Source organism: Coturnix japonica, chromosome 7, assembly GCF_001577835.2.
Source record: "Coturnix japonica isolate 7356 chromosome 7, Coturnix japonica 2.1, whole genome shotgun sequence".
Lineage (NCBI taxonomy): Eukaryota > Metazoa > Chordata > Aves > Galliformes > Phasianidae > Coturnix > Coturnix japonica.
The window spans coordinates 4,474,758-4,500,118 of record NC_029522.1 but is presented as its reverse complement, the minus strand read 5'-3'; the positions used below and the strand labels follow the sequence as shown (position 1 = coordinate 4,500,118).

Sequence of the window (25,361 nt, the reverse complement as noted above, 5' to 3'; positions counted from 1 at the left end):
TAGAGAAGACCCAAGGAAGGGGTTACTGTGTGGAGCGCTCAAACAACCCTCAAACTAAATGAAAGACAATTGTGAATACTTGCTCTGAATTTAAGAATTTAATTTGCTTATATTAATTGTACAGGGTGGCTGGGGGCTTTAATTCTGTAATGTTTTTGATATTAAATTATTGGGCTGGATGGGAAGGATGTGCAGGTTATTTGGTTTTTTAGTGCCTCTCAGATGTGTTGTTAATTGATTGGTCTCTTCAGGTTACATAAAATTATTAATTCTTGTTTGTTTCTTCTCTGAAGTAATAGGCCCCTGGTTCAGACATTTCCCCAACTTTATAGACTAAAAAAAAAATTAAATACAAGTTAACTTTTTAAAGAGAAAATGAAGTAAAATAATGCTGACTTGCTTAGCAGTAGTAGTGTGACTGGTAACCTAAATGTGGAATAGGTTTCCCTGTTTTCAGGCTGTATGTTTGAGGATGACATTCATATAAGCAAGAATATTAGCTGCTGAGTTTCTATCTGTAGAGGTGCAGAACTAATGGAAGAAAATGGATCTGTAAATGCATTAGCACTTTCACGATCTAATTAGAGCTTTCTTTGAATGTTTCTCTAGCTTTAAACTGAATACTAGAATAAGTATGCCTCACGATGATCACATAACGGCTATGTGCTTCCGTGACATGGAGGAATTGGAAGATGACTCTCTGATGCTGGTGACAACTGGGAGAGATTGTGTGTTCAAGGTCTGGGTGATAGTAGAAGACACTGATCCAGAGGGTAATTATGGTCAAAGCATAATATGCTCTCTTTGTCACCTTAGAATGCTGACCTTAAGTTAATCCTTTCAAAACTAGGTCATCTATTCCTATCCCTGTGTTTATCTTTGCTATTGCTTGCAGTATTGTGTTCTCCGGAGTGTCCTCTGCCATGGGCTTTTGCTGTAGTTATGTGATATGAGAATTTGTTGTGTAAGGAACCTCCATATAAAGACCTGACAGAGCTTGCTGCAGAAGGGTGTGGCAGCCTCTATTCGTTATTTAAAGGGGTGTTTTTAGAATGGTTTCTCCACTCTAGGAAGCTGTATTTTCTTTTTTTGCAGGTATAGTATTCTAAATTTCTTCTTACAGAAGCACAATACATGATGGGATTATGTTCTGTAACATGCATGGAAGTACAAATAAATTGAGTTTGCTTGTGCTTGTCCTGGGAAGGAGAAGATTGTGTAGGTCCAAGTATTTGACATAATGCAGCTTCTTTTAGCAGCAATTAATAAGCAAACTAGTTATATGTAGACCACAGTTCGTGTTTTTATTCGTAGCAAGTCGCTTGCTGTGCCGCTAGAGGGCGCTGAGCCGTTGAAGGGATGTGGTTCTAGTCTTTAAGTCTTGTGGTCACCAACTCGCAGCTTTTACTTAAATATCAAGGACTTATTCGTATGGGCTGAACTTACTTAGCTCTATTTCCTTATCTTATTTAAGTTTTAAAGGCAGGCTGGAAAAATTACTCTATACTGGAAGATGTGAGTGTGTGGTTTTAAGTTTATCCCTTTGTTTTGTTATAGTCATTATCAACTATAGAAAAAATATCTCAGTAGAACAGGCTGGCAGGTTAAGCAAGGCAAGAAAGCAAGCTGATGGGTCTCTTTGTTATCCTGACACTGTATAAATGACCCACAAGTTTTCTTGGAATTAAATGCAACTTGTGCTCTAACTTAATAATGCTCGTGTTCTGGCTACAGTTTAGGAAGAATAAGGTATTTAAGAAGAGTAGATGTTGAGCAAAAGTACTTGAGTATCTTTTCTTAATCTAATGTCTGTCTGTTATTTGGCTAAATGATTACATATGCTGTACCATATCAGTCATGGGATTCACTGGTATGGTGCAAGACGGAGCAAATAGGAAACCTATTAGATGCTTCTTGTAGGTTGTCTGTATTAAACAAAAATTGATGCCTTCTGGAAGAAAATTTGCTTGCTCTTGAGCCACTTTTGCAGCACTGCAATTTGAGCTCTTCTCTTTCTGTGTATAGACCTGAATGTAATTGATTTGATTATTCACTGCAGCGCAGCAAAGTTTGAGTTGGAGCTGTGACTTCGTAGGCAGCTACCACGGCTACCAGGCCACCAACTGCTGCTTCTCAGAAGATGGCTCTTTGCTTGCTGTTAGCTTTGAGGAAACTGTCACTGTATGGGATTCCAGCACTTGGGATCTGAAGTGTACGTTTTGCCATCCACCTGGAAAAATAAGGTACGGCTTTACATCTAGCTTGTTATTTCTTTCTGAACTTGTTGGAACAGGTAGAATCATGTTGTAGGATTTCAGGTTGGAGTATGTTCACCCAAGCTTTGAGTTAATAGTCTAAGTTCATAAACAAGCATAGTATCTACTTCCCTGTTACTCTGAAGGTGAATCAAAGTACTGGAAGAGTATCAATTTAACAAGTTAGTGTTTCATTCTTCTTAAGTGTGATATTCTTGAAAAAGTAGAGATGCAAAGAATAGGACGACCTCAATATAGGCTTCTAGGGCCGTGCAATTAGTACAGCGGTTTGTGATCCCTGTCAACTATCTGTTTTAGTACTTGTCTTAAGAAAATAGGCCAGTAGGTTACTTTGTTGCTCCATGTAGTGAAGCTCTGTGCCAGTTCTCTGTACATAAACAGATTCTGAATGAGCAGGATGCTACAACTAAATGGCAGCTTTGTTTCAGTTCTTTAGCTGCTTCTTCCACACTGTTGCTGGATTCATGTGGAAGGTTCCAAATATCTAGAAGGCGTCTAAAATGAACAGCTAAATATAGCATGTTTGCAGTGTTCTAAGTACTCAGAAATTCAGTATTGCTGGAAGATAATTGATTTCACGTTTGGGATGTGTTTGTTTTGTTCATACTGGTTGTCTGAGATAGAGAGTTCTGTTCCTAAAATAGGTCTGCAGGAAAATCATGAGAGCCTGTTAGTTCTCAATTGTATCTGAGGGAAATGCTTCCCTTGTAGCTTGCTGCAGTGGCAAGCTTTTCCTTTGAGAGGTTTTTTCCTTTACAAGCTTTTGCTATATGCTATAATAAAATGAAATAAGGTACTCTATTTACTATATTAAGTGTCTGTGAAATACGTAAGTTTAAATGGCTCTGCTTAAATAGAGAGGATTTCTTTGCCTTTTTGAAAGCATTCTCATGTACCATTAGAAATCCGTTTTTATTCTCAAACAAGAACAAGAAATAGGAGTGGCTGGAAACAAATGGTGCATCTTCAGTCAGAGTGAGCTATTAGATTAAAATTGACTTTATTTATTACTACTTCCCTTCTGCTAGTGCTCAGCACAATGCTAGACATTCTAGAGGTGTTTTTCCCAGCCCTGGTATTAGCACTTTGTAGTAATTAAAGCTTTATCACTTACTTAGGAGTTTTAAGTTGCTGTTTTAAGTCAAAATACTGTATGATTGGTTCCAAATTCTCTGTAATCCTTACAGACTCTAGTTTACTTGATATCTCCCTGACCTGTGTGTGGGTCCTGTGTGTGCAAGTCTTGCTGCCAGAGGTGAAAACAAAATGCAAATTTCACCTGATGAAATATCAGAACTAAATCTTTAATGAGTATGTCTGTCATTAGTGAACCAAAACTATGTTGGGAAACAGAAACCAAAGTTCAAGGTCATTAACTTGTTTTGGCTGTTTTCTTCTGTAGGAGCATCTGCTTTGGGAGACTAAAGTGTTCTAAATACCTTATTGGTGCCACTGACCACGGCTTTCTCTGTTGCTGGAACCTGCTCAGCTGTGCATGTAAGATCAGCTTAAACGCATGCTAGAGTGGAAGTGAAAACGTTTAACCTTAGAATATACTATTTATACCTTAAAGTTATTGGTGTCTGATTCTAGTTTGACCCCCTACAAAATGTCCTGTGGATTTGTCTTTTGTTCCTGAGTATAGGCAGTGTCTTGCCCAGTATGCACGTGTGTAGTGAATAATGTTATAAATGGTTGTTAACACAACAGCTAGCATTTCCTGCATCTTTATACAGTTTATAATGTTTGTGTGTTTTCTATTTATCTATGAATAACCGTAGTTTAATGCCTTATGTGGAGGTTAAACTGTGTGGGTCTTTTCCATTTGACCTTTTATTTGGTGAAACACCTGAATAAAATTCTCTTTTCACATCTGGTTATTGCTGTGTTTTCTTTGCAGTGGAGTGGAGCGCTCACCTCAGTGTCGTAGTTCTGCAACCTGATCCCCTTTCTGAACATATTGCTGCTTTCTCCTGGGTCCTTAGAGAGTCCAGCTGTGAGTACAAAGGCTTTTTTGATGAGCAGTAGTCAGTGGAACTTAAAACTGGAAAAGTGTAATTCATGTAAAAAGTTTTCTTAGAATTCAGCTCCGTAAAAGCCATTAGTCAGACCTGAGTCTGTGGCCAACCTGGGGAAAACTGAACTATGTTGTCCAGTGGCAATTAAGTACAGTTAAATGTCAGTTTTTAAACGTGTTTCCTGACTTTTATTCCTATAATGTGTTTCCAGAACAGACTATGGTGTAAGATAAAACTGTCTCAGCCCTCACCTCTAAGCGCAAAATCGTAGTTGGATTTAGAGCTAGGTATGAAACTTGTGATCTAAGTCAGGATCAATATTTCCAGAACTACTGTTCTACAGACAAGCTCACTTTGAAGTGTGTTGTCAGAATTGGCTGACTGTGAAAAGGACCTTAAATTATGTGTTCAGCGTATCTAAATAAAACTCCTGTTTCAAGGCAGTCCTGTCCAGCACTTTGGCTGTGATGCATGATGCTTTGATAGCTATCTAGAATTTCATGATTTAAAAGCAAGGTGTTCTTGTATTTGCAGTGTTTGTATTTAAGCCAAATGAGCCACGTCCAGTCTGTATCCAGAGGAATTTGTGTAAGGAAAGGATCCAGTGTGCTGCCTTTGTTCCAAGAGATGAACCTGAAACAATCAGTTCAGAGAAACACCTTTGGCTAAGAAGTTCCCAGCTCTTTTTTCTTACAGATACGCAAGTAAGAAAGAGTCACTGGTGGGGCAGGTGGTTTGTAGGGGGGTGGAAATATACTACATGAAGAGTAACGCTTAATTGCTGCTGAGTCTATGAGTTTACTTCTTGGTAACATGGGAACGCTGCCTGTGCTATTTGTAGTGCAAAGGTTAAGTCATGGACATAAGCAGTGATGGAGCCAGGGGAGCTCAGCTGTGTGCATTGTATCTGAGGGACTGGAAGGGGAGGAGCCAGAATCCACCCCTTCCCAGACTTAGTTTAAGGCTTGGTTGTGGAGATAAGGGCATCTCTTGCTGGAGATACCTGCCAACCTGAGGCCTTCCAAAGGTTAGCAGCTCTTTTTTTTTCCATTTATAGTATCTGTGGCTGTTACATTTGGGCTCATTCTCATTTGTTGTAGTTCGAGACTTTGCCACCCTGATATTATTATGCCATTATAGCTTTACACTGTTGAGCTTAAGTGTGTAGGAGCTGTAGTATTGATAGTTATGCAAATCCTTCCCACAATAATCAGTTCTATCTGTTTTATTAGTGTGATTGCAGTTAGTTTGAGTTCTATTCTGCCCATAAAGGCTATTCAGAGCCTTTAGACCTTTTTATGCTTCCTTTGGGTTCTTTCTAAAAATCAAGAGATGTATGCTTATTTTGCTTGACTAACAAAAGCCCTAGGGCCAAACTTCTGTAGATAAGGTACTGTAATACAATGAGCAGTTTAATGTATTTTAATTGTATGTCATTTATTTTAGGAGCTATTGACAGTTAGCACAAAGTCTCTAGAAGAAAGACTTACGCCATCAAGCACGCAGGTAACATTTGTCTGTGTTCTCTTAGGGGTGAGCGGAGCGGGTCCATGTTTTCCTGGTGTTTCATTGTTGGATACAAATTACCTTTCATTGTGAGAAGACTCATCACGTTAGTGTGAAGCTTCAGGCAGTTATCTGAAGGAGCAGTACTTTTTTTACTTAATGGCAGAATTACTGTTTGGAAAACCTTTAGAAAGTAAAGTATTAGTAAGCTATACTCTTACTTTCCTATTTCCCTGGTCTAAAACAAGCTCTTTCTTTTGGTTTGTTTTGTTTGGAATCTAGAATATGGCACGTTTGTTAATTCTTAGTGAAGATGGAGCTGTTGTCAGTCCCCTTTGATTTATCAGTGGCAAAAAGCTTTCAAATGGTTTCAGTTACGTATTTACATGGAGAGGTAGGATGTGAAGTAGTCTTATAAATTCATTTTGAAGAATTGCTGTATGCCTTATGAGAGGAATAAAACAGTAGCACTTAATTGACTGGTTTGCTAGGCGAGTAGATGGAAATACAAGCTGATGTCGTCCTTAGGTAAAGTTCAGTTGGAATGTGGTTATAAGCCATGGGTTTCTTTGTAAGAGATGCTGATCTAGAAAAATGCCAAAGGGGAAGTTACTGTGTTCTACCTCAACATAAGCAATTGGCTGACTCAGCAGATAGTGTGGTATAAAGGATCTTTTAGTTGGAAGTGGCATATCAAAGCCCTATTTCAGTTTTCCTGGCTCATGTGCCAACTTCTGGTTTTGGAAATTAAGTAGTGTATTAGTGAACTTATGTCTTGTGGTCTTTTCCAAGAGCTGAAGTCTGGGTTCTAGGGAGTTCTATTATGTTTGTGGGGTATTTGTTGGAAAAGATGCCTGACAAAGAATGAGTTTGAAGAGCCATCATATGGCTCAGAGTTGAACCTGAGTGTAGAACTGTGCCAGTTGGTTTGATTTTAAATTCTACTTGAATTATGCAAGCTGAAAATGAGATGCAACTTCAATCTGTGTTACTAAGTTGCAGTTATAACTTTGTTCTCTTTCAATTACAAACTGTTGTTTTTGTTTTAATTCAAGCTGGCAGTGGAGGAAAGTCTTCCTGTGACCCCATTTAGCTTGTTGTTGGGAAAGCACAGGCATCAACAATCTCAAGGAGATGTAGACCTTGGAAAAATGATTTGCCGTCACCACCAACAAGAATCCCCTGCTGTCAAAGAGGTAGGAGAAATTACATTGAGAGTGTAAGCAAAATCATGGCAAGCTGAAGCTTTCATGAATCCTCTTCTATGTCTCTTCAGCTCCTGCACACTCCAGCACACGTTTTGCCATCTGCTTCCTTCCTGTGTCCCATATTTATTAACTCATTGCTCATCTCCAAAGAGAACAAAAGGTAAGAGAGATTCTAAGAAATCTTCTGTGTTAAGTTACTTGAGGTGAATTAAATCTTTATTAAGACTGGTCTTCCAGTGTTCTTAGCGATTCTTTTAATATAGGTGAATACTTAATTGAGGCAACATGTTAATGGCCAAAAAAAAAAACAAACCCACAACTGAGAGAGATAAGCAAGACAAGCTGCTAAATGTGTTGGCCTTTTCAGTTGCTGATCTTAGTTTTCCTGTTGTTTGGCATCACATACTTTTAAGCATAATTTGTATTTTGACTTTCCAATGTTCTTTATAAATTTAAATTGATTTCTGGGTAAGGTTTGTAGAAGTCTGGGATGGCTTGAGTTGGAAGGGACATTAAAAATCATGTAGTACCAACTGTGCTGCCAGGGGCAGGGCTGCCACTCACCAGGTCAAGCTGCTGGTGGCCCCATCCCACCTGGGCCTGTACTCTTAAAGGGATGGGGCATCAATGTCTTTTTGGGGCAGTCTGTGCCAGTGCCTCACCACCCTCTGAGTCAAGAATTACCACTTGACATCTAATCTCAATCTCCCCTCTTTTATTTAAAAATCACTACTCCCTTATCCCACTGTCGTTAGTTTGTGGATGAACTTACTCTCCCTCCTTATTATTAACTCCCCTCAAGTACTGGAAGACCACATTGAGGTATCCCCACAGCCTTCTCTTCCAGGATGAACAGGACCAGCTCCTTCAACCTTTCTCCTTAAGAGAGGTTCTCAGCCCTCTGGTCATCTTCATGGCTTCTTCTGGATTTGCTTGACAGGTGCAGAGCTTTCTCTTACTGGGGTCCCTGGACTCAGATGCAGTATTGTAGGTGGAGTCTCCCAAGAGTTGAGCAAAAGGAGACATTGACGTCCTTCACTGCTGGTCACATATCTCTTGATGTAGCCCAGGATACAGTTGGCCTTCTGGGCTGCAAGGGCACATCATCATCTCATAGTTTATTTTCTTGTCTTCGATGCCTTGAAGTTCTCTTCTACAGTGCTGCTCTTTGTGCTTTCCCTGCCCAGCTTGTAGTCATGTCTAGGGTTGCTCCAAGTCAGGTATGGCGCCATGCACTTGGCCTGTATGAACAGCCTGAGGTGTATGGGGGCCCAGCTTTCCAGTCTGTTGAGATCCCTCTTAATGGCTTCCCTTCCCTTCAGGATGTCAGCCTCAGTTCAGTGTTCATTCAGCTTTGTGTGGACAGCAGATTTGCTAAGAGCATTTATTGCTGCTGTCCATGTTGTAACGAGGATGTTAAATAATTAGTAGTCCTAATCTTAAGGTCAGCACTTGAGAGTTAGTTTTGAGTTATAATTTAATTCCTAATTAATCTCACAAAATAAGGTTGGGAAGACAGGCAAGCTTGTCAGACAGTGCTTTGATCCCAGTTTAGTGGCATGATGTGATAAGGACTTAAAGTGTGTGGATGTGTGCTCCTTTGAGACTAAGATGGGGTCCTAGAAAATGTTCACAAACACCAAGGTTATTAATGGTAATGTAAGGCTACTTTATTATCTCGCCACTTAAAGTGAAGCCAACTAGAGTGTTCTTTTACTTGTACCATTTATTCATTTAAGTGTTTCATGTTTCTCTACTGAGATTAAGACGCTAATATGTCACTGGTATCAGTGGCCATCCTAAATTTGCTAAGGCCAATGAAAGGATGGTTTGCGTAGGCACAACTTAGCCTGAAGAAATGCTGGTTTGGTATGTTTTTATATGTGCATTGTATTCTGATACCACAGCAGTGTCATCAGTTCTGCTGTGTTGTGTTAGCTGGTATTGCTAGCTTTCTTATGAGGGTACCCAAGTAAAAGTCCTGCAGCATCAACAGAAGTGCTAAAAATCACATAGGAAGATGATGCAGGAATTTGTCTGCGGTTTCAGTACTGAGGAATTTAGGAGGTCAGTGGCCTGTGTAAATATTTGCTGCTCTAGAGCTTGTACTTTGACACTGGTGATTAGTATGGCTGTGCGTTTTAAATTGCGTATGAGTATTGGAACTGGAGGGTTGGGCAACTGTATGTAGCTGTGCAGAAGCATTTCCTTATTAATGTTTTTCTTTTCAAGTATGATTTTAATGTTTTTTTCTATGTGTGCCTTCAGTTGAGATTTTAAGTATGATAAATGAGTCTTTAGTAAAAACAAGTGACATTAAGGAGTACTCTGCTGTCATGTAGGACTTAATGATATCTAAACTAAGACTTAAGCAGCAGGCATTTGATCAAACAATGTGAAATTACTGCTTTGCCAATGGTAAGTTTTCTGTGCAACTCTTCTGAGTATGCTAAGTCAGAAGGGAAAGGCTGCTTCAGAAGCCACACTGTTGTTAAGAAAAAATGAAAATTTCCTAGTAAAATGCTAGGTGCTGTAGTAATTAAGTCCAATTAAGCTTTTTCAGGTTTTAAGAGCAGATAGGGCTTATTTGTCTCATCTGCATGTTTATTCTATGCTAAATGCTACATTACTTGATAAGTAATGCTAATGTGCACGTGCTGATCTGCAGAGGAAAGAAAAATGTATGCTTGGTAAGCTTCCTGAAAGCAGAAAATGGTTGTTTGAAAGATGGCTTGTAATTGAGATGGCAGAAGAAGCACAGTGCTTCCTCACAAGTCTGATACTAAAAAACAAAAAACCCAGTGCCTTCTTGAAGTTATTTTTGTAATAATTTACTCTGTAGTATCACAACTATCCAACAACTTCACTGGTTGTTTACAATTGTATCCTCATTCAGTGCTGAAGGAGCTCCTGAGGAAGTTGAAATGGAAAGTGAGGAAGCAGAGGATGATTCAGATGATGAAGACGCTGTTACTGAAATGCAACAGGAAGAGGCAATGCCTATGGAATCGTTAGGAGAGACCACACATAAACTGTCTAAATCTGAGGAAAAAGAACTACGAAAAATAAGAAAAATGGACTTCAGTTGGATATCGGTTTTCTAAATGTACACTTTTTTTATAGTTAAAGTTGCAGCTTTGTGGATTAAATAATCTTCCAAAAATCCTGCAAGTCCTTTGGCTGTTGTTTTTAGCAACTTGAACTTCACTGAGAAAACAGAACTTTTTTCAGTTGTATCTGATCTTAAATACTTAACCTGTATGTTTTCCCCTTGCAAATGTATTTCAAAGGCTACTAGCAAAACTGAATTTACTAAGTGACTTGTGATCAGTTAGCAAATCTCCCCAGATGGGACCAGGCCACTTAAGGCTCAAAGAAGAGCAACAAGCAACTTGAGCTTATGGCCCGCTGAAGTCAAGATATGGTAGGGCAGTCTGGGAGAGTTCTTCTAAGTGTTGTAAATGGGTGAGTCATAAGCCTCCTGCTTAGAGGTTCCTCTACTTCTGAGCTGGTGGATGGGTGATTCAGTATCTCTGAGTCTAGAACATTTCCCTCATGTTTTGTGGTCTTAATGTGTGTACAGTTGTTTTTACAGTACTTGTGTGTTTTTAGCTGTAATGAAAACTATATTCCAGTCATTAAGTAAACTTGGGCGGTAAGAGTGATGCTCTCCTTCTTTAGCTGTTAGCTCTACTGCATTGGAAAATCAAGTGGCCAGTACTTAATCTTCTGACACTGAAAATAGAAACACTGAAAGGAATGGCAACAGTTATTGAAAAAGCTGTCACTTGTTCATGTGCATGGACAGTACTGTGATTCATAATTGAGCATTAAGGATAGGACAGTATGCTGGTTTTGATGTAAGGATTATATTCTGTACTTTAATGTGAATGTAGTTGCTTGGTCCACACTATGTACTATGAGCAATCATTCAAATCTGTATCAAGCAGTTGATAGATGAAGATAGATAAACATGGCATTACCCAGGATTTGACAGAGCAGCGTTCTACTTAGTATCCAGGAACTACCCTGGCAGGAATTAGTAGTCTGTTCTGAACCCAGTTCTATTAAGAAAGCAAACTCTTAAATAACTTTTATGTCTGTGAGTATTGTCCATGATACAGAAGGTTGTTGGAAAGAAGTGGTTGTTTGCCTGGCTTTTCTGTGCAACCTTAGCAGAAGTGGATATGGAGTAAGTGGACTACATTCATAATTGCAGCAGGTAATAAGAAGTAGGTATTTCACTGTATCATATGGTTGTGTTGGAGGAGACCTGTAAGAGGTATCTAGTCCTACTCCCCTGCAACAAACAAGGACATCTGCTCTGGATTGTGCCTCATTCAGTCTGACCTGACTGTCTCTGAGGATGGGACTTACACCACCTTTCTGAGCAGCCTCTTCTGGTGCCTGTCCACCCTTACTTTTAAAAAACCAACCAATCAAACAAAAAAAAAAAATAATCCCTGTTAAAATTCAATTTAAGTCTCTCTTATATTTTGGAATATTTTTCCCCTTTTCAAAGCATGTGCTATACTGGAAAAGCCTGGTAAGTCTTTTTCTTGAATAACAAGAGATAGCAGATATGAAAGCAAAGGAGTGGAAGTTGATTAGAGAAATCTACCCGTATCATTTCATAAGTTTCATAAGGATGCATTGCAGCCTGGTGCTATGCTGTGCTGACCAGTAGGTTAGTGATACTTCTAAGGTAAGGAAAACGCTTTTTTGTGTGTTGAGTTTTCTCCTGGAGTTGCCGTTTTCTTGTGCAAGTCAAGTGTCTAATGGGTAAGTGATTGGGTATGACCAGGAAGCAATTGAGATGGCATTCGGGTATATGCTGGGAAGTGTATCAGGAGTCTTCATTAAGGAAATATCCATCTATCACAAGTAATGTTTCTATCCTTTTTCCTGACCAATTTGGTTTTCCACTGCATGTTTTGGGATCGCAGTATGTCCTTATTGTGTACTTTTGTGTTGAAGTATGTTTCTCATTTCTGTTCTGCATTACACCACATTTAATGGTGATATTCTACCAACTTCAATTGAAAATGCTTATTGAAAGGAATGGCAATTATGTGAGTGCAGAATGCAGAGGGACAGCTGGAACTTGCATGCCTGGTCTGCTCGCAGTCTTGCTGCCTGGGAATGCTTTATTTTTAAAGCAGTTTTCAGTTGTACTTCCAAAGCTTGTCTGGTGGTTTTTTTTGTTACGGTTTAGTAAGTATGTTGTGTTTTTGTTTTTTTTATCAGAAAGTTTTGATACAAAAGAGCATGGAGACTGAATTTAATCTCGTGACTCCAATTAGACCAGGAACTCAACAAGTGACTAAATAGTTCTGTTATGTAGAGGTCAGTGTTCAGTAACTCTGGAGTAGCTCTGGCATCCTTCCCAGTCAGTGATTCTCAAGGAAGTAGTCACTCACATCTTTGCTGGGGCTGAGGCACAGATCAGAGAGCGGGGGTGGAAGCCTTAGGGCAGGAATTGCCTGCCTCCAATGTTCTGCACTCAGTCAAGTGGTCAGCTGAAAGCAGGGACCCGCAGCTTCAGTAGCTATAAATAGCAAATGAAAAGATTGAGGCTGCACCAGTGGGGTTTGAGTGTGGCACTGCCTTCAGGCAGCCCTGCTCTGATGTTGCTCTAATGAGAGGTGATGCTGATCGGTTTGGTAGCTGCCTCCCAACCCAACAAGCCTAGTTGCATGGAGGCTGAAAAGTGTTGTTCTTAGAATGATAACCCTTTCATGAAGGGACAGGATGTAACATGGCTACCGTTTTCCTTTCAGAGTTTTATATATGCTATTCAAGAACAGGGCAAAACTACAAACTGCAATTTGTGTGAAGATGTTTAAGCAGCATCCATATCTGTGTGTTCTGTGTTTCTGTTCAACAGTTGCTGGACAGTTTGACCCTGGGGAGCCCCATGGAGATGCTGGTTAGTGGGATTGGGCAGATGGAGATGGATTCCGTGCAGGCAAGAGGCAACGGCCAGGAGGAGACTCAGAAGACAACAAGAGGAAAATGACAGCCTGAAATATAATTCAGGGAGACAGGAAACTGCTGCAGATTGCCCCTACAGCAGAAAGTTGAGGTGAATACTTATTTCTGACAGGTATTTGTCTAATTGTGTAAACCTCTTCCAAAAGGCATTCTATACTTCATGCTTAATCTATTTCATGTTTTTCTTGTGAAAGTAGTGTTTTCCCCTGCAGTATATATTTCCTTCCACGTTTTTGTTGTAAGCTTCTTTGATAATCATCTATAAAACATGGAAGCAATCAGTATGCTGCTAAGTTTCCTTTAAACAACAGCAACAAGGGTAAGAAACAGCTCTTCAGCCTTTCAGTTTCACTTTGCATTAGGCCCTGAGAAGCACAATAATGCTCCTCTGGAACTTCTTAACAGTAACACCAACTGTGTCCCCAAAGCTGCTCAGTGCAAAATCCTGACTCTTCACAAATAGTTGAGAAAGCCCAGTTTGACTTTACACCTTGGGCACACAAAAAACACACAGCAAATACTAAGTTCTTAAATGTTGCTTTAAGTTCCAACTGCTTGTTGCTTTTAGGCATGTACTCCAGCTACTTGTGTTAAGAAAAAGTTACTTATACCGACTGAAGCCCTTTAGGTAAATAACAAGATGTGGGTGTAAGGAAGTTAGCACAGCTCTGGGAATGTGCTGCTCAGCAGTTTCTTGAGGTCACAGGTTTCTCAGATGTTTTGAATGGCTGCCACAGAAAGAAGCTTTCCCACCTTCCAGCTTGCATCCTCTGCTCGTTTCTGCTCCTTCATCACTGCCAGCCTTGTGCTGGTGCAAGCTCCCATTGCCTTGCGCTGAACTAGACCAGGAGAAGAAATCTGGCTTTGCACTATCCCAGATGATACACAAGTGTGTTGTGTAAGGTGGTTACTGAGCTGCAGCCAAATTCCACTGAGAACAACAGAGGACATTTCTTCAAGAGCTTTTTGTGTGTTCAGGAGACCATGTTCCCATGCTAAATGTGCAGAATCCCACTCCTTTCTCACGCAGACACAGAGCCTGTCTTCTGTTGCTGCAGCCCCCTGGTCAGGCTGTTCCCAAGGCATCTGTCTGAGGGGACAACCTAGCGCTGTTTATCTTATGAGAACAGCCAAGAACAATTTCTTCTTGAGAGCAGGTTTTAGGAAATAAGGTACAACCTAAAAAAGCCAGTTCTGTTGCCTACTTTTCTAAATGGCTTGCTTATACTTCAGACTCCTTGTTTTATAAATAGCACATGATCTAAATTATCATAACTACAGTAACTGATAAACTATAATAACTGATTATCAGTATATTCTGTTCCTGCCTCTACTTGTGTCTGTTTGTCATGTTACTTTGTTTTAATTCAGATTAGATACTGTGATAAAAGCTTCAGCTACCTTGGCCATTTTCTGCTCTCACTTCTGCCTCAAGCTGGCAGAACAGATGAAACCATCAGCATTATCTAAGAGGTCATCGCTTCAATTTTAAGTCACCGCTTTATGAATCCTAAAGGCAAGAGCAACTTTATAGTCTTGCAATCTGTTATTCAAAGGCGAAATGAAACGTTATCCCAAGTGGAATGCTTCTGCAGTGAAAAGTTCTGTTTAGGTTAAGTTCTCTCTATCCTTAGGATGTCTTATGGCTGTGGCTTCTCCTGCTTGGAGCTCTAGTTCTATCAAGGAAGAGATCTTGGGGTAGGAGATACATTACAGTCCTACTTTGGCACTTTGAAAATTCAACTAAATATCTCAGGAGGTTCAGTGTATTTGTTATAATTAAATTAAATAATACTTCCAGATCTGAAAGAACTGTCTCATAGAATCAGAGGCCTGATGTGGAAAAAAAGGAGGAATTGCCACCTTCTGCTGTGCAGGAAACAGATCAACAGTAATGCTCTGCTGCAATCGAGGGAGAAGAGGTCAGAATGTGTGAGCACGTCTTTGCCCAGATTTAGGCTCTGCTCCTTATTTTTCACAGATGGACAGATTGCAGCTTGCTCTATTTCCCATGCAGCTTCACAATCACCAGAGGTAAATTACAAACAGTAGAAACACATGTAAAAAAAGAGCACACATGCCATCAGTACAAAGAGACTATTTAAAACCCAAAATACCCCGTACTGAAAAAAGCTCTTTTTCACTTGCCATAGGGGAAAGGAAAGCTGTGTTTCTGAGAACTATCACATACAGTAGGAAAGTTTGCATTGCTTCCTCCATCAGCGTGTTATTTCTGGACTGCAAACAGCAACCAGACTGGGGATACAGAAAACTAAAGTTCAACTGCTCCAGTGTGAAATCTACTTGCTGATCTCACTGACTGAATGGAAAGCAAGTCGTTTGCTAAATAAAAAGCCACTTCTGAGTCAGCAGGTTTAGTTGGACCCAGAAAACCACCCTGGATACAGAACACTAAAAATCATCTGGATGCAGTAAATGAAAGATGTCCATTTAACTGGTGAAGAATGTTCCAAAAACAGTCCAAGGTGGAACCATGTGCAGTAAGTAGAATTACAAAATAATTAATTACTTAAAAATACTGAAGATAGGCTACAATATAAAAATGGTGGAGGCTTCACGCTGCCCTTCACAGCTTAGTATAACCATAAGCCATTCACATAGTGAAGTCTAGTAGCACTGGTAACAGTGCTAAAAAGTTATCTTTATGGTATGCATGTACCACAGCTGGGCTTGAGGCCTCAAATTCAAGGTGGTCACTGGTTCAAATATGAACAATCCATAGAGCTGCCTACCTGCAACAACAACAAAAAAACCTTTTGAGTAGATTACAGGGCACATAGCTCCTAGAGCAGAGTTCTTAGAGTGTGGCATAGGGAAAGTGCGGCACCTCAGCTCATCAGCAGGCAAAAACTATCAGGTCTGCAGTCCTCTTGTTGATCATCATAGGAACAAAAGACAAAATAGTGATCTTCAGAAAAGGAAAAACATGGCAGAGAAGAAAAGGGTCTCCGAAGGAACATGCAGATGGCATCTAGGAATTACTTCATTTTAATTTTCATCAAATGTCTCCAGAGAATCAAGCTTGTATCTGTAATACTTGCCATCAGTAACTAAGTTGCTCTTACACAATCAAAGACCTGCCAGGAATAGCAAACTTGTGTTCTCAAAGCACACCCAAGCTTTCCCATGCACAAACACCTGTATACTGATCAAACAAACTATAGCTACAGTGTATCACAAGGGCTCGCTCGGTGCTGGACAGCCATCAGGGAACACAGACCTACACCCTGTTAGACATGCCATGTATCCTTCATTAAGAAAACAACTGAGCCACGGAAATGGGTTGATTCCATTAAAGATCCAAATCCCTATGGCAGGCTTTGACATTCCTTTTTTACTTAAGATCTAAGAGCTATTGAAAAAAAACCCCATGTAGCCGAATGCATACTGAGTTCCAATCTACACAAAATTTGAAAAAGAAGCATCTTGACAGAACTCAGAAAACAAAATCTTTTAATGAGACATTTGTTTAATTTTTTTTTCTCCATAGGGGAAGAGAAAGACGGTAGAGATCAGTGTATTTTCTTAATAGTTTACTTAATCACTTTAATTGTCATTTTCTTTCAAGATTCAGAGTACCTGTAGGCTCTGATCTATAGAATGCATTAAGAATAAAAGCAGCAGGGCACCACAGCAATGATTTGGAATCTCTAGGTATTGTTTCCCAAGAAATCTGTAGAACAAAGAATTTCAGAGCAAACGCTCAATTTAAAGTAATAAATTAAAAGCTACTAAATTAAATCCAGTCAATATTAATTATTTCTAAAGTAGAATGTGAGAGGTACAAAACAGCCTTTTTTTAATCCCGTGTTCATTTTCCAAATTCATTTTGACTATTCGTTAGTGAGATCACGTTGCAAAGGAAGGAATGTGAACCAACCCAGTTTGCTAATCCTGCTTTTATGACTTCTTCAAACTGTTAAGAAGGTGCTCATAAAAAGAGAACATCATGAAATGAGGGAAATATATATTTAAAGAAAGGTAGAGTAGGTTATTAGAAACTTTTGGAGAAACTTGAACAAATCAGAAACTCAGAAGAACTCTGTTACTTCCAACAGTCACTGGAGAGAAGCAGGCCTTTCTGGTGTTTTTTTTATAGGAAAGCTCTTATGGGGAGAGAAGTTTGTGCCTTTTGGTAACTTGGTGATGGAATGTGATCCATCTTAGAAGTTCAATTTAGTTTAATTTACAGCTTAAAGTCTCAATTGGAAACCCAAAGCCAGCTAATAAGGTAACAATTCTTTCCCTTCCCTGCCATTTGGAGAACAATGTGTTTGTCATTTTGGGTTGTGGGTTGTGAAGACATAAGATTTGTCAATCCAATGTGATTTGTTTGCTCACTTCGTGAGTCCCTCAAGAAAGAAACAGAAACCAAACAAACAACTGAAACAGCTGTGTTTGCATTTAAACAAACATTAATTGATTAAAGTAATGAGTAACTAAAAAACACTTCAGAAAGCTCATATTTGTGGATCATGAGAATTTACCTCCTTAATCATCTGTGTGCTATCTTCTATTGCAAGGGGAACAAACTCTTTGATACATCACACTTCTACATGTGAGTATGGAATAAAAGAAGATAGCAGGTGAGTGCAACGCTTTCACAAATTCTCTTTATAGTAAATCTACCTTCAGCCCAAGCTTCTAGCTGTCATAGTTCAGTGCTGTTTTTTCTTTTTCTCTCTTTCAAGATAGATTATTGTATAAATAACCTGGCAGCTCTGCCTCTGTTTGGCACAGTACTACTTCTCCTACAAGTATACTGGTATGTATACACATATATGCATACATATATATATATACACACATATATGTGTACACACGCATTGAGTAGATGTCAGTTTTTATAGCATACTGTCTTTAATGAAACATGTTAACTGCTAAGCAGTATCTCAGACAAACAGTTACTGTGGGGAGGGCCAAGACAGCTTGGGAAGGAACCACAGTACCTGCTATTGGTAGAATATTATCCTATAGCTGGGCTCCACTATAGGAAAGTATGAGTTGAAACATGTTCTCCCCTCTAAGTCAGAATCTCTGAGCTTTGAGGGAATTCAATATATTATATGTATGTATATATGTCTTGCTTGACAGAAGAAAGACCTGACTTTCTAGATCTATAAAAACATACAGTACAGTTACAGTAAGTAGAAGCTGAAGAATATGCTTAACTTCACCTGGATCCCAAGAATACATTGCCCAAATCAAAAGAACTTAATTTTTACCCCTTGAAAGTTGCTTCAGACATGTCTGGCCTTTAAGCCAGTCTCAAGAGCCTTTCTTTCCTGCTCTCAGCACCTAAACTGATGACAGTGCTGACAGAGCAAAACTGTTGTGGCTTGGATGGTTTTCTGAAGTGGATCCTTCATGCTTAGTAATCCCCACGGTTGTGCAGAGAAAAGCCACTCTGACTAACCACAAAAAGTAAGTCTTGAGTAATGCTCTGTCTTCTGCTAGCAATCTTGTTACTTACAGTTTATAATGATTTTCAGCTTTACATTTTCACATACCACTTATTTATTTAAAGTATCCTACAGAGAACGAACCACCCAGGAGACAAAGGAAGCAAGCTGTGACCTCAGTCCCACAGCAACATGTCTCCATAAGGACTTCCAGGGCCACAGAAGCCATCCTGCCTTCCTCCTAGGCATACCTTGCCACATATACTGCATGTGTGGCCACATTCCACTAAAGCATCGTTTACCACTGTCTCAAAGTAGAGCTTTTGGGCTAGATAACAAATATTTTTAGAAAAGAACTATAAAATAGCTGAGATGCAGAAAGCTTGAAATACATCTCTCACCCTGAGTGCTTTTATCTTCAGTTTCTGATCAACAGCAAACTATATGACTGGAAAATATATATACTCTTTATCCCTTTAATAATATACCTAAGGTGGGGATTTTATCCCACATTCAACTGCCAAAGAGGAAAGATTATCAGATATTGGCTACACACATCTCTTCTCATACCATCAAACCGCTGCTCAGTCAGATTAAATACAAAGGGAGCTTCCTGGGCTCTGGAGGTAATGTGAAACAGGAAAAGCATTTCCTTCCTCTTGTTCCTGCGAGCTGACTTCCTTCATGAGATGACATGTATTTCATACAGAGATAGAGGCAGCTCCCCTGCAATGCACTGTGCTGTCCCCACTGAAAACAGTGTGAAAAGTAGGAAGAAAAAAAAAAAAAAAAAAGTAGAATATGGATATTCATCCTGTTTGCAGCTTAAGGGAGTGATGGAACCCATTAAGGTTCAGTAGCTAGAAAAAAAAAAAATAATAATTAGAGCCTTTTCTGGCATCTTACAGCACAAATTAGCCTTGGGAACTTGCCAGCAGAGTCACAGAGAACAAAGAACTGAAGAGTTCAGCATGAGGAAGGCGAACTCAGATGAGGGTTAGTAGAGTTTATGTTATTCCCCTCAGGTCCGACTCCAGCAAGTTCAGCAGTCTGCAAGCAGGCAGAGATGTCTGGGGGCGACCAAAGAAATAAGGAGAAAGCACGGTGTTAAAACCAGCTTAGAGTTTTATTTGTTTTTCAGAGACCTCTCTCTAAGGATGGCCCAGAAGGAAATGTCTCTTGCAGGAGAACTGGAGTATTCACAATTAGAAAAAGAGAAATGTAGAGATTTAATATATATATATAAAGTAGATGTCTTAATGGCAGTGTAGTCAAGCACTAATATGATACATTTAGTTTTTATTCCCTAAAGGACGCTGCTTGAGGTGGAGGTTTGTGCTGCAGGTTGAGGTTTCCCTCTGCATGTAGCAGAACCAGGAAGAAAAGTCATTTATCCTTAGTACTGCAAACCTCTGCTACTGCTAGCTTTATTCCTTTGAAACTTAGTTTGAATTAGGAGCTACATCTAACTTTGATATAAAGCAAGTAATTGTCCTGCCCAAAAGACAAGTTGTTATTTTTTCACTTTGAAGATGAATGGCAATAAAGAGCGGGAAGTCACAAATAATTTCCATGGGAAACATATGACTCCACAGTACCCCATCACGGCTCAGACATCTCCTGCTGTGTCTTCTGATTACTCTGCAGAAGGATGTGAAACCTCAGAAGTACTGCTGCTTGTATATTTGTACATGGCAGGAGCACAATGAACGTGATTGCTCCCAGCAGCAGATCTCAGAGCACACTTCTTGCTGGAATCACAATGCACCAAACTCAGATTTTGATCTATTAAAATAGACTATTTACAGCTTAATGGTCCTTTTTGAAGAAACTTCCCCTTCTGAAATCTTTTTTTTTTTTCTAGTGCATTTAGAGCTTCACATTACATGTATGCTTTTACAAGGATTTGCCACTATGCACCTTGCACATACTATGGGTTGGGTACTGACAACGTTAATTAGGATATGAAAGATGCAGAGAAACAATTTTTCCATTGGATTGTTTCAAACAAATAGCAGAAGATGCTGCTGCTTCTATCTTTCCCTTGAACTTGTAACAAACTAAGCCATCCAAAGCTGGTAAGAAACACAATTCTCCCTGGCCAAGCCCAGGTATGTTCAGGACTCACAATAAACAACTGTATTTCTGAAACTGTAGTAAAAAAACATGGCATGAAAATTCAATTACATTCACCAAAAGGTAGAAAGGTGCAGGTGACGTGAAAAGATGTGTTTTCAGTTGCAGCTGTATGGACAACACACACGCTTTCACGTCCATTTTTTCCTTTTCTAGTTCAGCGTTCTCCACACAGCTCTCAATGTGCTTGCACAGCTTCGCTCAGCGTCTCTTGATAGTTCACTCATTTCTCAGCTCCTGCCTCTCATCCTCACATTTCTGGCGTCTCTCTGATATGACCATTAACTTTCAGCCCTATACCAACTACTGCAAAAACCACTTTCAAATTGAAATGTCATTTGATAATCCCTTCTTATCCTGCCAGCTGAAATTACTTGAAACAAACACTATACACATATTTGTTATTTATAAAACAGTTATGTTCCAAAAAACCCCCAACTCTGACAGAGCACAAACAGGAGCTACAGAGATTTATTCCAGATCACAAACAAGGTCAAAGAAGCACATTAGCTCTTTTCAAGACAAAAATAAAGATCATGTGAGCAATGTGCCAACTTTCCATAGACAACCAATAGACAACAATTTGACTTCCTAATTGCATTTCTGCTTTTCCAAGGACAGGGGAAAGAAAAGAGTTTCGAGGAAATGAAACTCCTCAGCTTCAAGTATCAGCACGATTGCATTTGCTACGTGTCAGCGTAGTGTGACTTTATACTAGCAAATATCCTAACAAGTGATCCTTGTTAAGGTAGGAGGCATCACATGAATTTCCTGGTTCCTACAGACATATGGTTTTGGAGTTGACAGCCCCCTGTGCTAAATGTCATGGCAAACTCTTCTGATGTTTAACACTGGAGTAGACTCTTCAGCAGCTACAGCATTCTTACTATACAAAGGCTATGGACAAACAGAGTAAACTGTTCTCCAGTGCTCATTTCTTCCATATCAGTGGCAGCGTGAAAGACAGTTGCATATATTCCATAGTTGAGGCTTATTGGATTAAATTAAGCATAGGCTTGGTATGGTGCTTAAAAATTTCTGGTAACAGATTCACTATGAGAAGACTGTGGCATAAAAAGGGAGCCCAAAAGGCCACTCAGTGGCTCTAGCCTCTAGACAGCAGAAGAAACTGAGACTTAGGCTCAGGGGAAGAACAAGCCCAAGATACGACATCAGCCTAAAAGTGCCCCACAGGTATAAAGGGCAGGGTAGCAGCACTCTGCTCTCCGGGTGTTGGTTATCATAGAGTCCTGGCAGTTACTCGTGCCCACTCCTGTATCCCAGCTGGTCAGTAAGACCTAGGTCACTTTGGAAAACACCCTCTGTGCACATTTCTTACTTGGAGACTCTCTGCTTCGATTGCACTTCTGCTTTATACAAGAAGCAAAATCAACAGTGAGCACTAAGACAGGCCATGGAAGTAATAATTATCAGCACTGAAGTACTGCCAGGTTTAGAAAGCTTAAATCCTTCTGTTGATTGGCCCCTACCCATCCTTGTATGTTAAGCATAACTAAGAAAAATACTTGGACCTCCCAAAAAACGTAAGCCTCCTAACAAATGGATCAAGATTTTACCTCAAAGCAATACATGGTCTCTTCCATAATGAGCTATGTTACCATGTTGTGCAATAGCTGTTTTGTGTTTTGATGATCAGAACTCCTACTCGGGGTTTAGTGCAATTCCAAATACACATAATTAGTTATGAACTTGACTTAGAAAAGACTGCATCCATCTCCCAGCCATGTGAATAGGACTTTGGCTTGTGTCAGTAGAGAATCAGTATTCGCAGCCGGAGAGGTGGACTGTTATTCTGTGACCAGCTGCAACTGTCATTCTGATAATGCTTTATTATCAAGAAAAACAGTATTTTTTAGTTCCTCCTCATCCTGAACAGCAGTAATCCACACAGGGAGTCCGTTCATGTTTGTGTAAAGCACTTGCTGCACGTGTTAATGGCTTGAAATGAAAATAAAAGTTCATGCCTCAAGCCAATAGCTACCAGATTTATGGCATCCAAACTTTATATCTTCTTATGTACTAAAAAACTTCTCAGAATCTGCAACAGGTGATGGGTGGTAAAGATGATATTGTTTAATATTTTAAAGGGTGGACGGCCTTGTTCACCTCTCTCTGTTTTCATTAACAGTATTGTCTGGGTGAACGGATTTCAATGCCTGATCTCAGAAGGTGCTTAGTTTTCCAGGAGCCATCCACATGTACAGTTCAATCAACATGACATGTTGGGTAGAAGGATGAGTTACAGCAGCTAAGTAATATCTCCATTCAAATAAAATAAAATAAAATAAAAAATCAAAGCACGCTGGTAAAGAACTACTGTACTTGGTGAAAAAAACAGAAAGAAAACACTCATCACCAGGGAGTCTCGTCAAGAACATCCTAAAACAGTGTCAGCTAAGGACAAGGCATTGTAAAAGTGTTACCTTTACCAGAGCTCAGGAATCGCAGAATCACACAGAATCACAGAATGACCTGGGTTGGAAGGGACCTCAAGGATCATGAAGTTCCAGCCCCCCTGCCTGGCAGGGCCACCAAACTTCCACAATTACTAGATCAGGTTGCCCAGGGCCCCATCCAACCTGGCCTTGAACACAATACCATGGATCTCTGTTTACCAGACTGCTTGTTTGAGTTGTTGTTTGGAACTACTCAATAAAATTTCAGATCTGAACTCATTTCTTAGGGAATTAACACACCAGTCCCAAGGACCACTTTTAGCCCCCTTTCCCAGCAGGTACAGGTAGCAGTGCTCAGTGAGTCCACCAGCTGCTCGCCAGCTACCACGGGGCAAGGTTCAGAGCAGCGTGGCAAGGTTCCAGCAGCGGTGAGAGGGAAGGAAGCTCTGCTGCGCCTGCCAACAAACCCAGAGACAGCACGCAGAAAGCTGAACTTTGCCTTACATAGAGGCTGACGGACCGAGCTCTGTCTGGCTTTCAGATCTTCATCAGGCTCTACTCACACACAGCAGTTTCAGCTCTGTGGGAATGCAGTGAAAAGAAAGCTTCCATTTTAAGGTTCTAATTTGTAGTGTGCTAAGCCTGTAGTCACAGGTTAGCTTTTGCTACAATATCAGCCCCTGCTAAGTATGCCTTCTCATAAACACTTTTTTCCCTTGCAGTGACTGAGCATTGGCTTTATTCATCTCGTCTTGACACACAGACTCCTGCTTTGCCAGAAACAGCCTGGACAAAAGCTCACAGAAAGTGCCTCACGTTTGTGTTTTCCTGCCAAAATGTTTCATCTTGCCCATGAGTGGCTGAGCGAGCACAGGAGCTCCAGAACTCCCAGTGGCGATTTTCCTGCTGCTACCTGCAGAGGACAAATGATCCGTTCTTGGAGGGGGTTTGTTTTCTTTATTCTTGGGTTTGTTGCTATTCCAAGGCCTTGATGCCACAGGGCACTAATTCTTATCATTTCATCTTCACACGTCACAAACCGCACCCCCCACCCTAAATGCAAATCAATAGGCTGGGACAACAGCAAGGAAATTCTGTTGTGAATCTTGAGGAAAACAAATAATAATAATAATAATAAAATCACTGAGCTGCTTCAACTACAATAAACAGATTTTCCCCTTGACTTAAAGAAACATTTGGGGCTTGACATTTAAAAGCATTTCACTCTCCTACTCTGAAGTTACTTAACTTAGAATGATGTTTTGTAAGTCACATTTTGGAGCAGGCTTAGTACTTTGGCTTCCCCAACATACAATGCAGGGTGTATGCTCTTTAGTTGTTGTTCTTTGTTGGCTCCAACAAGAACATTCAGGTTTTTGAGGCTGATCAAGATTCACGTTTTGTCTTTCCTCAATAATTCCTTTTCACCCCCATCACAATCACAGAACCCATATCTAGTTTTACTGCCCAGCTGGAAAACTCACTGCAGTTCAAGGTCACGGATGGACTTAGCAAAGACAGTTAGGTACCGACTCCCACAGAGGCAAAAGGAGTCACATGAATTCTCACCAGCTCTCCCACAAACCATGCTGATCACGCTCTGCTTTCCCAGTGAGCACTGCTACCAGGTCATATTCTTTCCTGCTCTTGTTCCCCACCCCACCCTGCAAAAGAAACATCCAGAAATTTTTCTTCAGAGGAACACATTCAATTACACAGATACTGGAGGCTGCTCCACAATTTCCCATTCAACCTTCATGCCCCACAGAAAACAAATCTGCTGAGCAGTCCCTGGCAGAAGTGCTACTGCAGGAAGCTCCATGGACGCTTCTTGGGCCCAGGGCTACCTCACAACTTAGCAGATTGTAGCAGTTTCCAGAGGATGCTTCTTAATAAACAAGCTTTTCTTCTCTCTGCAAACACCAAGGTGGATGCATGCAGGGGCATCTAATGCACTGCACTCTATTTTCTGATTGAAAACTGACAGGGGACCATGAAAGCTCAGCTTAGAGGTCAGGCAGAGCACTGCTGCAGGGAGCTCCAAATAGTGGCTCACAGGAGAGCTCCACTTCAGGACTCTGTGGCAAAGCTGATGGAGGAGACGCTCCTGCACGTGATGTTAGCCCAAAGAGATGACAGGGAAAGGGGATAAGAGCGAGGCGTTCTTGTGTGAATAAGGAAAGGGGATTTACAAACTGCTGAACCATCCATCACGTGAGTTTTGTTTCCTTTTTAATTCTAATCACAACTTCTAAGGCACGGGCAGCAACAGCTTTGCTCGTTGCTCGTGATGTGGGTTTCTGCTACACAGAATGAATTCTCAACAGCCACCTACAGTAATACTTACAGTAATGCACACCCAGCTGTAGATTAAATAACAGAA

The 25,361-nt window shown here is 40.3% G+C and overlaps 1 protein-coding gene across 6 annotated transcripts in view; it reads left to right on the top strand.

Moving 5' to 3' along the window:
• The window catches only part of WDR75 (WD repeat domain 75), a 30,762-nt gene extending 6,591 nt beyond the window's left edge, over window positions 1-24,171 (top strand). Inside the window, exons 13-23 of one of the 6 annotated variants that reach the window (XR_004307902.1) lie at window positions 610-773; window positions 2,060-2,243; window positions 3,679-3,773; window positions 4,177-4,272; window positions 4,829-4,998; window positions 5,741-5,800; window positions 6,856-6,996; window positions 7,077-7,168; window positions 12,896-17,609; window positions 23,314-23,596; window positions 23,701-24,171. Coding sequence is in view for 1 of the 6 variants with exons in the window: in XM_015867833.2 (XP_015723319.1) it covers window positions 610-773; window positions 2,060-2,243; window positions 3,679-3,773; window positions 4,177-4,272; window positions 4,829-4,998; window positions 5,741-5,800; window positions 6,856-6,996; window positions 7,077-7,168; window positions 9,905-10,112 (1,210 nt within the window). In the remaining 5 variants the exon portion in view is untranslated. Of the gene's footprint in view, window positions 1-609; window positions 774-2,059; window positions 2,244-3,678; window positions 3,774-4,176; window positions 4,273-4,828; window positions 4,999-5,740; window positions 5,801-6,855; window positions 6,997-7,076; window positions 7,169-9,904; window positions 10,674-12,895; window positions 17,610-17,714; window positions 17,789-22,710; window positions 23,597-23,700 lie in introns of those variants that run through there. The other 5 variants (XR_004307901.1, XR_004307904.1, XR_004307905.1 and 2 more) reach the window with 5 other exon arrangements.
• The last annotated feature ends 1,190 nt before the right edge of the window (window positions 24,172-25,361 follow it).